The sequence below is a fragment of the Ursus americanus genome, chromosome 17 (genome assembly GCF_024610735.1).
Source record: "Ursus americanus isolate L20-20 chromosome 17, mUrsAme1.1.p, whole genome shotgun sequence".
Lineage (NCBI taxonomy): Eukaryota > Metazoa > Chordata > Mammalia > Carnivora > Ursidae > Ursus > Ursus americanus.
Genome location: NC_142143.1, coordinates 5,465,277 through 5,483,110, shown reverse-complemented (window position 1 = coordinate 5,483,110; position 17,834 = coordinate 5,465,277). Strand labels below are relative to the sequence as shown.

The 17,834-nt window shown below is 44.1% G+C and overlaps 1 protein-coding gene across 1 annotated transcript in view; it reads right to left on the bottom strand.

The window, feature by feature from the left end:
* Positions 1-17,834, bottom strand: part of EFCAB6 (EF-hand calcium binding domain 6) — a 234,412-nt gene that overhangs the window by 179,311 nt on the left and 37,267 nt on the right. The window contains exons 6-7 of the mRNA XM_045779957.2: positions 12,928-13,016; positions 7,164-7,230 (exon numbers count right to left, since the gene is read on the bottom strand). Coding sequence (XP_045635913.1) covers positions 7,164-7,230; positions 12,928-13,016 — 156 coding nt within the window. The remainder of the gene's footprint in view (positions 1-7,163; positions 7,231-12,927; positions 13,017-17,834) is intronic.

Genomic DNA, 17,834 nt, shown 5'->3' with positions numbered 1-17,834 from the left:
GAGATGGATGGGTTCTGAATACGGCACACGCGACATAGCAGACGGGACTCGCTGAGGGACTAGATGCTGACGCAGAGCCAGTAAGGAAACACAGGAATCAAGGCTCACCCTAGGTTTCTGCGAGAATGACTCCGTGAATGGTGGAACCATTCACTCCAGTGCTGGGGTGACCAAGGGAAGAAGGCTGCCTGTGGAGGGCGAGGAGGACCGTCAGAAGGTGTGGTTAGCTCTGCGACAGGGGTGAGTCTGGAGCCCAGAGGGAGATGTAAGTGTGGAGGCCTTCAGCACATGGCCCACTTTGTGGCCTTAAACCAGAAGTTACCACATACTGTCATTTCCCCTTCCACGTGACAACTCAGGTCTTATCTCCTCCAAATGCAAACTCCAACTCCTGCTTTTTTGGGTAACTTCTATGCCCCGGCACTCTGGTAAGATCATTTTATATTGATTGTTGCCAAGAATCGCAACAAGATTGGAAAAACCTTGCATTACTCTTTCCCCATTTCACGGCCGAGGACACAGTCCCCAGAAGGACTGGTTTGCTCAGGGACACATGCACGGTGAGGGCTGCCGCTCGATGCACACCCAGCTGGGGAAGCCCAAGTGCTCCGGCCAGTCTCCCCTGTGATCTTGATCGAACTACGGAACATGCAAGAAGATTTAAAAAAGGAAGAAGATAAACAGTCTGAAATGATACAAATTCTGATATAACCAAATCTTTGCTTTAGATTCCTGACGAAGCCTCTAGTAAATTAATAATAGAACAACCAAAAATAGGTCCTGGGGTAGAAGCATTTTCAATATAATTTTTTTCTAAAATGGCAACTGATTATTTTGTTATGTGCAATTCTCTACATCAAAATGTAAGCGCTCCTCTTCATTTAGTTGCACACAGACACGCGGATAAGAGCTGTGACATTATTAATCACTATATTCAGTTATGATTGATAGGCTTTTCTGCAAGGAGGAAAAAGTGGCTCAGATACAATCTGTCCCAACAGCTCTACGATATGCTAATATTTTCTTCAGATGAAAGAGGAGATGTGTTCAAATACCTGCTATAATAGGCAATTAATACCAAGTGCACCAAAGTAGAGCTGATAAAAGTGGGATTAGGAGAATATTATAAATTAACCAAAAGCTTGTATGTTTTTGTAAATGGCCTCATTTTGAGTTTGACACAGTCTTTTTATTAGGCAAACAGACTGCATTCCAGTACATTCGTTCATGCTAATGCGGTGTTATAATGTTAAGGTACGTTTATGAAATGGTTGCGTTTCTAATGACTGTTTATTTCTCGAGCAATAATTTTTTTAATTTCTTTCTCAGGAAAATCCACCTATTTAAGAAAATGAATCTAACCTACCACTTGTGTCTCTTCCGCAGGAGGATATTACAGACCAAGCGAGCAGCTTAGTACCTCTCATTATTTACTAATTGCTTCTGAAATGACTAAGGCTGCATCTATACAACTCCAAGGCACCAGGGTAATCCCATAAAAACCTGTGTCAGATCTCTTGGTGTCCAACAGACACACTAGTCACGGCTGGCTGGGTGGACCAGATGTTCTGACATCATGGCGCCCAGGCTTAAAAAAGCATCCCCGATTTGGGCGGTGACGTGGTATGAGAGCAAACAGCCTGGGGCTCTGGATGGGTCTATTTCTTTTTCTTTTTTTATGTCTTTACCTGAATTATACATTCTTGAATGCTGGTCTTCCGTTAAGAACAGTTCTTTTGTACGCAGCGGTGGCGGGGAAGGGGCATGACTGCTGTCCACGTACACTGCGCTCTTACGTAGGTCAGTACAGCTTCCCGCCTCTCGGTACTGCCCTGGGCGTGGCGCACAGTGAGCGTTCACCCCACCCCAAGGAGCAAGATGAGATTTTCCGGCACTTCCACCTTACCCTCACGCGGAGTTGACAAAAGATAAAGCAGGGTTCCAAGACCAAAGCTTGGCGAGCCCAGCAACGCGCGGAAGCTTTGTTTTAGTCCTTTTTTTTCCTGGCAGATTCTCCACCTGAAAACGTGAAGAACGTAAGGCTTAGGCCTCAGCCCCGCCCCTCCTGCCGGACAGGCAGGGAGCATAAAAGCCCGAGGACGCCGGACGGAGCGTAAGAGGGTAGGATGTCAGAGCGAGGAAGAGAAGGAAAACTCCCAAATGCCCATTTCGAGTAGATGCTACATGGATGCAAGGATGACTCTGTGGCCCAAACAAAAAAGTCCACTCGTGCGTACGGTGAAGGTGTGACTTCTCTGTGATGGACGGGGTCCACCTGCAGGCATAACAAAGTCACATTTTCTAAATGCAAAGGGAACATCAATACCTTCCCTCAAGGGGCCCTCCAAGAGCCACGGCGGCACTGGCTAAGGGCAGGGACTCTGGAGCCAAGCTGCCAAGGCAGGAACTGCAACTTCTCTGCCCACCAGCTGTGTGCCCTTGGGCAAAATGCTCACCCTCCGTTCTCGTTTCCCTCCATGTCAATGTGGGAGAAGGATGGCACCTGCCTGGAGGGGTTCTTCTGGAAATTAAATCGGTTAACCCAGTAAAACCCTTCGAGCTGCTCTGAGTTAAGTGCTCAGCCGGTGCTATTAGTTACAGAGTGGGCAAAATCCAAAAAATTAAGTGTCCACAGGATTAAGGCTGGGGGAATCCTTTCAGTGGGAGGCTGAAGCAGATGCTGTTGGTCACCCTCTGCAAATCCACTTACCCCTACTCCCTTCTCCTTCTAACAGAACTTTCCATTTTCCATTTTGTTCAGATATCTACCCTCTGGTGGCCTTGTGCTTCAGGGGCGGGAGCCAAGCCACCACACCAGGAAGTAATCAGGCTTGGTTCAGGCTGCTCACGGTGACCACAGCCCTTGCCAATGACTGGTTTGGGTGTGGGACATTTTTCTTGGCTGTGGGTCAGGAGAAAAGTCTCCCCACGTATATAGAGTCATATTGGAAGAAACAGCATCTGGAAAAAAACTTGACATCACAGTACCTGCATGTCAAGCCTGAATGGTGGCAACATCCTGGTGACCAGATGAGACATGAGTTAGCCGACCCTGCACCTGCACTCCCTCCTGACTTCTCCAGTGAGATGAGAAGCGCCATCTTGTCTCAGTGAGCTCGGCTGGGGGGTTTTTATTTCTCTCAGGGCAGAGCAACCCCAAACACCTCCATGGCAGAGGTGGTGCCAACTGGTGGCAGGTAAAGCCTACCGCAAGAGGGGGTTCAGTAGTGCCTGACAACCGGCCTCACTCACTAATAGATGGAGGAAGGGACTAACATTTACTGAGCATCTATTGTCCGCCAAGGGCTTCGTGTCTATTATTCTCATTCATTCTTGTAACTACCCTGATAGGTTGTTGTCTCCACTTTAGAGAGGGGGAAAGTCAGAGCAGTGAGACACCTGTCCAAGGCCCCCCTGCAGAGGCTGCAGGGGCTGCAGCGGCTGGATTTCAGCTAGGTGTGCCCAGTTCCCACTAAATGCCTCTGCTTCCCTAGGTGACTGTGAGAGCAGAGAATGTGAAGACTGGAGAACTCAAGGATTTGTCAAGCAGATGCCAAGCCGTGGCACAGAAAAGGAGCAAAGGAAAGCATGTATCTGTGACCAAATGAAAAGCAAGGGCCAAGGGAGTGAGCGCAAAAAGGCAAGCATAGGACTCAGAGCGCCTACTGAGTGGGACCCAGTGCAGTGCCGACCGGGGACCAGGACCCGCTGGAGCGAGAAGATGGCCTGAGGAGTACCTGGGCTCACAGAGCCCTACGGAATCAGACAGCAACCTCTTCATGTGAAGCCATGATCACAATCACCACAAGTGGGGAGAGACGGGACCTGGAGACCATCCAGGCTGGCCCCACCCCATGACTGAGAGAGAAAACGAGGCTCAGAGAGCCCAAGGGTTCAACTGGAGAATGAGCAGGGATGTGAACCTGTGTCGGAGGGTCTAAGTGCACGTGAGGAAGGGAAAGGCCAAGGAACCAGCCATCGGACCAAGCTCACTGCAGAGGAAAACGATTAGGAAGCACGAGCACTGGGGTTCGGTAGCCTTGGGGTGCCAACTGCTAATTATCTGTTGGTTTAGGAAGGCTAGACCACACATACATTTAGCAAAGTTTGGCTCCCAAAATTCAGAGACCTTTGCATGCATTCTTGGCTCTAGCAAGCCATGTGGACTTATATTTAAAACAAAATAATGAGCATTCTTCCATTCCCAAACCATATAGATCACCCAGCAATGACAACATATGTCTAAAAAGAGCCTTCCTTTAAGAGCTCCCAGGTATTCGTCTTAGTCTCCAACACTCGTGTGTGGACTATTTGCAGGACAAGAGTCTTAACTGGAAATACGCTACTCCACACAGCAAACAGGTGAGTCTATTTGGTTTGTGGTGTTTATTTTGGGAGTGGGTGGGAAGGGATGACAGTCACTGGGGTTCCTACCTGTCCTTCAAAGGAAGCTGCAGTAATAATCCTTCTAGTGGCAGCCGGCACCGTCCCGCTGCTCCACGTGGTCTATGCTAGATATTTTTAAGCTACACGACAGCACTTCTGTTAACTAGGATGCAATGGGAAGTTACTCAAATAAGAGGACTAAAAGCTAGCAACAGAAGAGAGGAAGGGAAGGGACAGAACCAGGGAAGAAGGTGTTTTGTTTGCAGAAGCAACAGTTCCGTCCAAGGAGACGCCCAACTAGGTCTTTCACCCGAGAGCCCCTTGCTAGGTGTGTCTTGCCTGACAGCCCCTTCCGTGAGCCAGTTTGAGCTGGACTGGAGCTGAGGACCTACGCAGATGCCCGGAGTGGTCCTGAAGTTACCTTTAGCTCATTAGAATACTAAGATCCCCTCCCTCGGACAGAGTTTCCGCCATTTGGGGGGGGGGACAGCCGGTGTGTGCACTACCATGTTGACACGCTAGTCCTGTGCCGTTGAGCCAAAAGTGCCTCTGCGAGCTCCCTGCCCCTGCCCTCACTACACGGAATAAAAGCTTCCCGCAGTAACCGCTCAGGGAGGCAGTAGAGCGCTATCTCCGTCTCCTTACTTGTAACAGGTAATACCAAGTTCTCTGCTTTCAACAAAGGTTGTGTTCAGTTTGATGCACCCCAAGCAGCGAACCCCTGAGTTCGGTTATACTTCCAGGTCGGTGTTATTATCCCATTAATGGATGAAGAAACCCAGTGACAAGGACTTGTCAAGGCCGCCAGGCTGGTAAAGGGCAGAGATCCAAGATGGAAACCCAGATCTGACCGGGTCCCATTAAAAAGAAAGCTACAGGCTCTCCGTAGAGTTACTTGAGACAGTTGTCCGCAGCATGCCAAACCAAGACTTAACTGAAGTTTCCGCTTCTCCAGGACTGGAATTTTAAGCCAATCAATCTGGAATTTGCTGGTCCCCACCAATGAGGTAAATTCGTCACGTGGGCCCTCTCTAGTCCCCCTCCCCCCCACCCCTCCCAAAGGAAGATGAGGTAATCCACCTAATAAGACCCCAGTCCTTCCTCCCTCCCCCCACCGAGGGAAGGTGACCTGGCCTGAAACAGTCCTTTCTTTCCTTTTGCTAACAACTTCTCGCCCGCCTCCTTCCCTACAAAATCCTTCCCCTTTGTACAGCTCCTTGCACCTCCCCTCTACTTGGCTTCATGGGATGCTGCTCAATTCATGAATTGCTTAATAAAGCCAATCAGGTCTTCAAATTTACTCAGCTGAGTTTTGTTTTAACAGTCCAAGGTCAGCCTTGTCCTACTCCACCTGCCTGCCCAGAGTAGGGGTCCCAGGTAGAACTGGGGCTGCAGTTGATGCTGGCCAGAATGCATGGCCAAGAACCGTCCCCCTGCCCCCACGCCCCCGCAGCTGCCCTGGCATTTAGCGCTTCCTCAATCACCCCTCCTCAGCCTTTTCTCCAGAAGTTGCTTAAAAGCTGTACTGTGTAAGCCCACTGATTAACTCACTCCTAACCAGTGGGAGGGCTTCCCCCACTGATACAATGAGAGGGAGGAGGCTGGGATGAAAGAGGAGTTAGATGAAGGGATGACAAGCGCTAGAGTTCCCTTGTAGCTTTCCTCATGGAAGCCTTCTTGTTGGTAATTTACGATCCCAGTCTAGGTCCATACACACCACACTCACTAAAATGATACATTATTGATCCATGATGGTGTTTATGTTGCTACGATGATTGTCATAAATGGCTGAGTTTCCCAGGAGTATTTCATGATTAACACAGTTTAGGAAGAGACAAATTAAAGACGTACCATAAATACTATCAATCATATTACATATTTCTTACAGAATAACACATGAACTACAATAACAGAAGCAAATACTTACACCAGGGTTCTTACTGACATATAGTGAAACCAGATTTTTAGGAATATATAATGCTAAAAAAGTATCACATTAAGATGAATTTTCTGGTGTTAATGGCATCAGCCAGGGAAATTTAGACAAACGTTTTGTGGATTTCTGGCTATTTTTTATTTTGAAATGTATGAAAATCTCTGAAGAGTTCAAAAAGGAAAGAAAATTTGTCACATTTCAAACCAACATATTGAATCGAGTAAATTGAATCATGATTCTCAGACTGCTCGTGTAACTGACAGGCTCAGATGCATTTTTAAAAGGGGTCTGATTCCAACCCCTGAAAGCCACGAGCATCTCCCCCCTCCCTAGCTGTGGGCGATGATGTCTAACCACAATCAGCAAAGAGGGACAAGGCTATGTGCTCCTATTCCAAACACATGTAGTAGCTTCTGTGGCTAAATTACTCAATACTTAAATATACATCACTCTGAGTTTTCCCGGTTATTTTTACCATGCTGCTCTCGACTGGCACTTACTGCTGAAAAGCAGTTTTCTCCTTCTAAAGAGATCCTTGCTTCAGTCTTAGACAAAACCAGAAAGGGCAGCCCTACTACTAGGGATCTAAAGTTAATACAAAAGCGATTAATATTCCAGGACTTCTGTTGGTGTCATTCATCCAAAGAGACGCCAGGCGAGGCAGTGCAAGTCGTCTGAACACAAGCTTTCACTCGGGCTTGTTGTAGGATCTATTCGTCAGCAGGCTTTGACGGGAGAGCACAGACGACAAGATGTGGCTCATTCTGCTTCATCTACCTCTGCTAACAATGACTTTTGACGCAGGGGGTGGGGGGGAGGAATTTTAAAAGATCTCTATTACCTTTTCTCCGATTTGGGTCTCAAGTTCTTTCACTGTCCGACTGCAACTCATTTCATTCTCACCTCCTCTTAAAAAGAAAAATAAAAACTTTTTGTTAAAATGTTTTAACCCAATAAATGCTTATGTAGGACATGCAGAGATCAAAATGATAAGGATTTCTAAATTATGTATTTTCTAATGCAAGGTATTTCTTAGGCACTGCCGCCTACGGGCAGCGTGGACTTGGGCCAAGTCCTTAGCTTCTCCATGCCTCCATTTCCTCACCCATAAGATGAAATATAACAACATTTATTCCTCCCAGGGTAGCGTGGGAACTAACTACAGCTGACACTTAATGAGCACTTCCTATGGCGAGCCCCATCTGATCTAGTCCTCACGACAACTGTGTGGGTCAGGGGCCATCATCGCCCTGCGTTGCAGACAAGGAGACAGGGAGACAAAGGTCACGTGTGGAGAAGTGGAGGTGATGGGTCACGCCCCACCCCCAGCCCTGCTGCGGCAGCACTTTGTTCTGACCTCTGAGGGGTTCCAGTCCACTCCGGGGGGCACTCTCAGCCACTCCATAAAGGACTTCACGACGGATGTGTGTACCATCCCCATGGCTCCATCTACTTTTTTTTTTTAATTTTATTTATGTATTTATTGTAGAGAGAGAGAGCATGAATGGGGTGGGGGGGAGCAGAAGGAAAGGGAGAGAAGATCTCCCAAGGGACCCTGCACTGAGCAGAGAGCCCTAAGTGGGGCTCGATCTCACGACCCAAGCCAAACATCAAGAATCACAGGCTTGTGTTATCCATATATCTATAAACTGCTTCAGAGCCCGCCCCTCTATGGAACAAGCTGATAGAGGCCCACAGGCTGAGCAGCCAGAAGCGATCCACCGGACGGAAAGGCTCTCTGGACAAAGCAAAGGCATACAGTGGCATGAAGCCAAGGGGGCCAGAGCTCAGCCCGTCCCAGGGTTGCTACTGTCAGTGGGCCAGGGGGACCAGAGCCCGCCCTGCAGGGCAGGGGACAGGGGTGAGTTCAGAGATGGAGGCAGATGCCAGCCCTGTGGGGCCGTGGCCATGATAAGGAATCTGGACTTCATCCTCGGGTAAGGGGAAGTGATCGGAGCATTTTAGGCAGAAATGAACTTCATTTTCCATAGAAGGAAACTGAGGCTCAGAAGTTTAAGTACCCGAGCTAGAGGGGGAAACTCACCAGGATTCTGTATTAAATGTAATATTTTTTATGTTTTAATTATGTATTGAATAGACACAAGACATTATTTTTAACATATGTTTAAGATATTCAAGAACAGAAATCAGACAAACGCCTGTGTACCCACCATCAGCTGAAGAGACAGAGCAGCTTGGGTCCAGAGCTCAGCGCACTCGCTCCCAATCTCAGCCTCCCTCCCCTCTCCTTGCCTCCCCAGCCCCAGGGCAGCGCCTCTGCCCAAACCCCCTCCAGTCGCCTTCCCTTCACAGCTGTCTCCCCTGAGGAGACACAGCTTATTATCTGATAGTAACTTAGCCACACCAGCTTTCTTGAGATGCGTATTCACTGGAATGGTATGTCTTTAAATCCTTCCACTTTTAACCTCTCTCTAAGCTTATGTTTAGGTTTTTGTCTTGGCGGATTTTACTATCTCCTATCTAATCAGACAATCTCTGCCTTTTAAGTGGAACCTTTATTACAATTACCAATACACTTGGGATTTCTATTCTTTCTGCCTGTTCTACGGCTTCTTGCCTGCTTTTTGGTCCATCCCGTTTTTATGATCCCATTTGTTTGCCTCTGTAAGTTTGGGAATCAGTCACTCCCTTTTTAATCTTGTGATAGTTGCTCTGGAAATTATAACCTGCGTATTTTTCCAAGTCTGAAGTGAATCAAATTTTTAATCTTCCTTTTGGACAAGGTAACAACGCTAGAACATTCCATTCCAGTCCCTCCTCTCAGTGTATACATTGCTACCGTCGTGTATGTTAATTCTATCCGATTTTTAAATTCCCAAAGTCGTCATTATTCCTAGTCCTTAGTGCTTCCTGAGGTCAGTAGGCACGTTCGGCTCTAACCCCACACTCGCTGCCCTCTTGTTGCGTGACGTTGCTTCCAACTGTCCGCCTGGGAGTGTTTTCCTCCCACCTAAAGTACACATACACAGAAATGAGAGGCATGCTTTGCAGGATGAAGAAAGAGAGGATCTGGTTTAAAGGTGACCTTGAACACGGCAGGCAAAGGTGCCACATGTTTCTCCTTGTCCCCGCAGCCTGACATCAGCGCTTGAACCTCGACTACGGCAAGAAGTACGGCAAGAAGAGGAAAAGGGTCCTGGCGTTCCCATAGGAAGAGATCTCAGTCTTACAAATTCTAGGCTGGCAAATACTTCATTCCCAGCGTGTGGGAGAGACTGTCCTCCTGTCTCACACCTGAGGTATCAGCTTCAGTCCAAGTGTCGGTCCTAAGTCACCCCAGTGTGTCCCCTCACTGTCTCTGCTGCTCTCTGTGATGCTGACGCTGCTGCCCGTGCTCTGCCGTCTCACGGGGACATGTCTACACAGGTGTTTCTTTTCATTCTGGCTTAAGACCCCTTCGAATATTGGCCCTTCCCTATCCTTTCCCCTAAATATCTGGAAACCCAATAAGAAACCTCCTAAGCCTTCTCTCTCCCCTCCATATCTCTTATATCTGTCCTCCATATTTTATCTCTCTTTGCCTTTCTGTGTGGCTTTCTGGATAATAGCTTCGGGCCTATTTTCCACTCCAGTAATGCTCCTTTAAGTTGCATTTCATCCACTTGTTCCACGCAGCCACTGAATTTTATATCCAAAATTATCATATCTTTCACTACCAGAAGTTCTGTTCTGTACTTCTTCTAATCTTTTTTTCTTTTTGCTTCTTATTTCGTATTTATACGTGGAGTCTATTATTTCACTTCTCTGACCATACTAAAACAGTTCTCTAGATCTGACAGTTGCCGGATTTCATGTATTTGGATATCTGATTGTACTGGATATTGTTTCTGCTGGTTTGCAGTCCTCATCCTCTGTCTCTTACATGTTTTCAGTGTTTTGTGTGCGTGGCCTGATATTACTTGGCACTTGATCTGTGGAAATTTAAGGGCTGGGTTGCAAACATAGTCCCCTGCAGAAGGGCACACCCAGGCCAGCACCAGTTCTAAGCAAACTCCTAGCCTAACACTTTTCAGACCACACAGGTAGCATCATTTCAAGCAGACTTGCATAAATACTGACTTGTAGTTACAAGATTGTCCTCTATTCACCCAACACCAGTGTGGAAACAGGTAGGTTTCCTTGCGCCCTTCTGGGATGCAGGTTTATATTTGTAACCTATCCTCACATGAGGGTTCAGGCATCCCAACTTCATATGTACTGGTCCTCTCTTAGGTTCCTCCACCTTGGGCAGGCCTTCTAGATTTTGTCCTCTGTCCCCTTCACTCCAAATAGCCAACCAAACTGAAACACAAATTCACCAGGATTTAGCCAACACTCTCACGGCAAAAGCTGGCTTGACAGAATGCTCACTTCTGATTCCATCCCCATTTCGTGTTGGCCTCTAGGCAAGTACTTACTTTCTTGCCAGCTCACTAGGGAAGGAAAATGTATGCATACGTTTTACCTTTTATCAGTCATTTTAGTTGTTTTCGGTGGAAATGCTGTCCGTGGATAGAGCCCACCACATTACCCGAAGGAGCAGTGTCCGCTCACTACAAGGCACTGTCTCCAGCAGTAAAGACAATTCAGCCCCATGAGTTAAGTCAGTTATGAGCTGATTCTTTCAAATATTTAGCCTTTTATATTTAAGGAAGTAACTTGTGATCCTTTTCATCTCAAATTAACTATTACACTGATGTTTCACAATGAAAGGAACAAAAGCAAAAGACAAAAAAAGAACGCTCCTGCTTTCAGTTCTTCTAGTTGCTTAGCTTTTTCAACAAAGAATATTCAAATTAGGTTACTGTCCACCCAACAACCTTCTCACAAATGGGGACTATTTTAGGTTAAGAGCATGAATATACAGTTTATAAAACAACCAGTAAGGAGGGCACGTATTGCATGGTGCACTGGGTGTTATACGCAACTAATGAATCATCGAACTCTACGTCAGAAACCAGGGATGTACTGTATGGTGACTAACATAATATAATAAAAAAACATTAAAATAAAAAAAAATAAAAAAATAAAAGAAAATAAGAAGATATATATGTATCCTAAAAAAGTCAAATCCATAATGCATCCCTAAAACTTTTAACTACTGCCCTTTCCCAAAACTTAATATTTTCACTGTAAAAATTAAAACAGAAGTATGTGTAAGAAATAAAAGCAAAAGTCGCCAGACTTTTGCTCCCAACACAAAAAAATAAATAAATAAAAAATAAAAATAAAACAACCAGTCATTTTTTCAAACAAACCTGGAGATTATCTCAGCCCACCACTTATGGCTCTTTAACTAAACAGAGCTCAGAGAAGTCCCTGACCATCGGACTAATACTTTGTCATTCTTGTTGGAGTTGCTGCACTGATTCTTTTTTTTTTAAATTGTGGTTAAAAAAACAAAACAAAAACAAAAAACAAAAAACAAAACCCCACCCCAGATAACATAACACTTACCATCTTAATCATTTTTAAGTGTACAGTTCAGTAGTGTTAAGTATATTCACACTGCTGGGCAACACACCTCCGAAACTTTCTCATCTTATACCCGCTGAACATGTCCCTGTTCCCCCTCCGCCCTGAAGCACGAATTCTGACACCTACGCTGTGTCCACGACAGACTCAGTCATGAAAGCTATCGTACCAAAATCTGCTAATTTTGCAGGATCAAATTTAACTCGTAACTGTTTGCACAATTCTCGGGAAAATGAGGTTTATTCATTTAGAGTCAGATAATCTGCGTGAATAATTTTTTACTAAAATGGTCTTTCCTAAATCAGACGCTAGAATCAAAGAACTTTCCAGCTGAGAGAGACATGAGAGTTCATACTGTAACACTCTCCTTTTTCAGCTCATAAAGCAAACGAGCCCCATGCATACCCTAGAGTTATGAGATACAAAAGAGCTCATACAAAAATCTCTTTTAAAAATATGTCATTTCTGGGGCGCCTGGGTGGTGCAGTCAGTTGAGCGTCCAACTCCCGGTTTTAGCTCAGGTCGTGATCTCGGGTCCTCAGATGGAGCCCCACGGCAGGCTCTCCGCTCAGTGCGGAGTCTGCTTGGGATTCCCCCTCCCTCTATCCTTCCCATTCGTGTGTGTGTGTGTGTGTGTGTGTGTGTGTGTGCGCGCGTGCTTTCTCTAAAATAAATAAATAAATCTTTAAAAAAACTTTCCTTTCTAGCTACTAAAACATGATCACTTTCCAATGAAAGACATGAAAAATAAAATAAAAATGAACAAATTTAAATTTTGCATCTTAGTATTCTTACTTCAAATTTAAAATTTATTATTTCCAGATCTGAAATACAGCGCATATAAAATACGTCCATCTGGTTTTCATTTGTTATGTTTCCATTTTCAATATGGTATTATTTCTTTTATTCTGAAATATATTTATTCTGAAATATATCCTATATAGAGGTTAGACTCTTCTCTAAATAACCTTTTGACTGAGGATTAACTACGTTGAATTCTGTAAGGACAAGCTCTGCCATCTCCTCTTCCATATATATCTGCTGACATGATTAGCTCTCCGGACCTTGTGCCCTCTCTCTTATCATTCCAAATTTCACATTTTCATATGAGAAAAAAAAACCCCACTTACCTCTTTATAACATTTATATTTAGGTCCAGCCCACCAAACCGGGACAGGAATTCAAGATATGGAATGGCTCCAGAGCTGGTGAGGGGGATCTACATTCAAACAGGAAGAACGACAGCCAGTTAGAGGATTCAGATCTAGGTAGTAGACAGCATGGGGGCTTTCATGATGGGAGGCAGCATCCTGGCAGTGGGATGGGCATTCTAGCAAACACACCACTTCACCCAGGTGTCTTGATTGACATGCATCCCCAGTGAACCAGATAGAAGCAGCCAGAATGCCCGTTGCCAGTCTGTGCGCAATGAAAAGTCAATAAGTTGACTATAACATTTTCCAAAATCTAGTTCTACCTAAAAATTAAAGTAAAACTAGTAGAAATATATTCTTTTTAAAATATTATTTATTTATTTATTTGAGACTGAGAAAGAGAAAAAAATGAGTGGGAGGGAGGGGCAAAGGGAGAGGGAGAAGCAGGCCCCCCTGCACTGATGAGCAGGGAGCCTGACGTGGGGCTTGATCCCAGGACCCTGGGATCATGATCTGAGCCAAAGGCAAATGCTCAACTGACTGAGCCACCCAGACACCCCCAAAATATATTCTAACATACATTTCATATATGTATATGTATGTATGTATATATATCATATAATTTTTCCCCCAAGAGGCTAATGCCACAACACAATTTTACCCTCTGAATGTCATGTGAACTCTCTGTACATTTATATACTTTTAAGGTGGAAAAAAGCCATTTTTAAGTTGAAAATTCTATAAAGGACATTACTGGGTCCCATGAGTCAATACAGACTATAGATTAAATAAAAGAATTATCTCAATGTTTAATTTACTAATGTTGATAGCTGTACTGTGATTATGTAAGAGAATGGTTCTTATTCTTAGGGAATACACATTGAAGTATTTAGAAGTAAATAACCATAATATATAAGAAACTTCCTCTCAAACAGTTCAGAAAAAAATTATGTATACACTGTACATATCTTGTCAACTGTTTTCAACATTCACACATACCACACATGGATAACAAAAGATCACAGGAGAAGTAAAATGAGGTTAAATGTTCACAACTGGCAAATCTGGGTGAAGTGTATATGGGTATTGTTTGTACCATGTCGGTACTTTTTGTACTATTCTTATTCTTATAAATTTTCTGGAGGTTTGAAATTACTTTTTTTTTTTTAGATTCATTTACTTGTTTTAGAGAGAGAGAGCATGAGCAGGAAGGGCAGAGGGAGAGGGGATCTCAAGCAGACTCCACACGGGGCGTGGAGCCTGACATGGGGCTCAGTCTCATGACCCTGAGATCAGGACCTGAGCCAAAACCAAGGGCTGGACGCTCAACCGACTGAGCCACCCAGGCGTCCCTGAAATGACTTCTAAATAAAAAGTCAAAAATTTTTAAGAGTGAAAATAATTATTTCCCCCAAAAAGGATTATGAAACTAAAGTTAAAATATCTAATCAATAATACAGATATGTTTTATTAAGCTTCGTGCAAATATGCAAAGTACCATTTCCCATACAGCTGAATGGCTCCCATCCATAAAATCAAGTGTGATGTTCACTTAGCCCTTAAAATTCCAGCCTCAAAGCCGAGCATGGTTATCTCAGTCTTCCCCAAAGGACAAATTTCTTTTTACTATTTTTTTTTTAAAGATTTTATTTATTTATTCGACAGAGATAGAGACAGCCAGTGAGAGAGGGAACACAAGCAGGGGGAGTGGGAGAGGAAGAAGCAGGCTCCCAGCAGAAGAGCCTGATGTGGGGCTCGATCCCATCACGCCGGGATCACGCCCTGAGCCGAAGGCAGACGCTTAACCGCTGTGCCACCCAGGTGCCCCTCTTTTTACTATTTAAAACATATATAACTAGGAAATGGGACCAGAGGGACAGTGGCTCACAGGATAGGCTTTCATGAAGCCTCGTCCCAGAAAGGAAAGCCATGATTTCTATTTTAGATAGGGTGTGTTTCAGTAGATGTAATTGTGGGTAGGCCTCCCAGTTTCCCTAGCTTTACAGCAGAAGGGCAAGAACAGGGAAGGTATATTGCTCCAAGACGGGACGCCCTCATGGTTTTGGTAGTAAGACCTCGTGAGGAGGGAAAGAAATGTACATTCACTGAGCTCATACTCGGGAGACGGGCACAAGCACTACTGTTGGCGTTTTACGTGAGTTACCTCATCTAGCCCCAAAACCAGGTCCTGAGGGTGTGGTCATTGCCACCTTTCGTGGAGCAGAGTTGTGGCCTCCCTGCATGCCACTACCATCAAGTGCCTCCAGAGCCCACGTTCCTCTCCCTACACTAACCACCCTGCCTACAAAAAAAAAAAAAGAGAGAGAGAGAGAGAAAGTCCATCAACCTATTGAAGGTATTGTCACATTTCATATTGTTACTTATGGTCTAATGAAAATTCTACTGCGGCAGGTACATTTTGCAAAGCTAAGCCCCTGAACAACCCAAGAATCTAGTCTAAAAGCAGCTCTGCTAAGAACTCACGTTTTCAATATTGGTGATTCTGGCAAAAATGTTTAAGAATCATAACCATCCAAAGATGAATCGCTAAAAGTAAATTCTTAGACTGGGGTGGAGGAGGGTAGTGTTTAAATCCACATCCATAGTGTTGACAAGTGTCTTCGAAGACATTTCTTTCCCCAACCTGGCACGACCACTGGGACCAGAACAGAACTATGCTTTTCTTCTCTGGAATCTCTTTGCCAGTTCAGCTTCTTTCATAAAATTTTTATTAACATTCAGAGACTGAGGCTCCATTTTTAAAAAAATTCATGTTACTGTGAATTTCATGGAAACTAAGGTACAGGGCAGATTACAAGCGATGCCTCACCGTTCATGCCCTGATTAATCATCAAAACACTCTGACATTCAAACATTCTTGACATGGTTCTTAAAATAAAATTAAAGCTGAAGCGAATTCACTATAACTGGAAAATCCTTTTCTAATTTTAAGTGTGAAATTCCCATGAAGTGTTTTACCAGTTTTATAGGTTTCCAGTTAGGCTTACATTCACTATTGGAAATGATTTGTTGGTAAAAGGTCTAGAAAAGTCACACACACTGTGAACTCCAGCTACTGGAAAGAGAGACCCTGCCCCTCATTCCTGTGAACTTGGCCTCCTGAAAATGCACCACGTACCAGCCTCCTTGGTTTACACGCGGGTCACAGGAACTTGAGGTTCTAGAAAACCCATGCTTATTATTTCAGATAGACTACCAGGACCTGTTTTTTAAAGTCTTTGAAGCTCTACGGTTCTCAGTGACTTCTTTTAAAAACAGATGTAGCTTTTAAAAACGGATACACATTTCACATTTTCTGTACTTTTCCTCTTCCTGCATAGTTGATTAGCTTGGGAAGATTGTCAAAATTTTAAATTAACATTAGATCATGAATATAGGGAGACATTAGCAGGAAAAATATCTTAACTCTCCATTGGGTATAAATAAAGTATCAGTTAAATCAAGCTTATGAGGAAACTGATGCGATGTTTGCAAGGACAAGTGTTCTTTAAAAGCAGGAGAACATTAGCAGTTGCACTCATCATCAGGGACACGCAAATCAAACCACAATGAGATATCACTCACACCTGTCAGAACGGCTAAAATCAACAACACAAGAAACAACAGGTGTTGGCGAGGATGCAGAGAAAGGGAAACCCTCGTGCACTGTTGGTGAATGCAAACTGGTGCAGCCACTGTAGAGAACAGTAGGGAGGTTCCTCAAAAAGCTAAAAATAGAATTATCCTCTGATCCAGCAATTGCATGACTAGGTATTTACCCAAAGGATACAAAAATACTTATTTGAAGGGATACATGCACCCTAATATTTATAGCAGCAGTATCTGCCAAATTATGGAAACAGCCGAAGTATCCATGGATTGATGAGTGGATAAAGAAGATGTGGCGTATGTATACAATGGAATAGTACTCAACCGTCAAAAAAGAATGAAATCTTGCCATTTGCACCAACATGGATGGAGCTAGAAAGTAAAATAAGTCAGAGAAAGACAAATACCATATGATTTCACTCATATGTGGAATTTAAGAAACAAAACAAATGAGCAAAGGGGGAAAAAAGAGACAAACCAAGAAACCAACTCTAAACTATAGAGAACAAACTGATGGCTACCAGAGGGGAGCTGTCTGGGGGGGATGGGGGAAATAGGTGATGGGGATTAAGGAGGGCACTTGTGATGAGCGCTGGGTGTTGTATGGAAGTGCTGAATCACTAAATTGTACACCTGGGACTAATACTACACTGTATGTTAACTACCTGGAATTCAAATAAAAACCTGAAACGAGAGAGAGAGAGAGAGAACATTACCATATGACACAGCAATTACACTCCTAGGTATGTACCTTAGAGAAGGGAAAACCTATGTCCACACAAAAACTTGTACATGAATTTTCAAAGCAACATTGTTCACAAAAACCAAAAAGTGGAAACAACCCAAGGGTCCATCAACTGATGCTAAAAACACAAAAGGTGGCCTAGGCATATAGTGGAATGTGAGTCAGCCATGAAAAGGAATTAGGTACCAATTCATGCGACAACATGCACGAACTTTGAACACATAATGCTAAGTGAAAGAAGCCAGACACAAAAGACCATGTATTCATTTATACAAAATGTCCAGAAGAGGCAGATCTATTGTGGCAGAAAGTCTATTAATGGTTATCAGGGACCTGGGGAAGGGAAAATGGGGAGTGACTACTAACGAGGATGGAGTTTCTTTTTGGGGTGATGAAAATGTTCTGGAACTAGTGATGGTTGTCCAACCCTCAATGTATAGAAAACCAGTAACTTCTAAATCTTTAAATGGTGAATTTTATTATATATAAATTATATCTTACTAAAGTTTCCCTTAAAAATGTAGATACA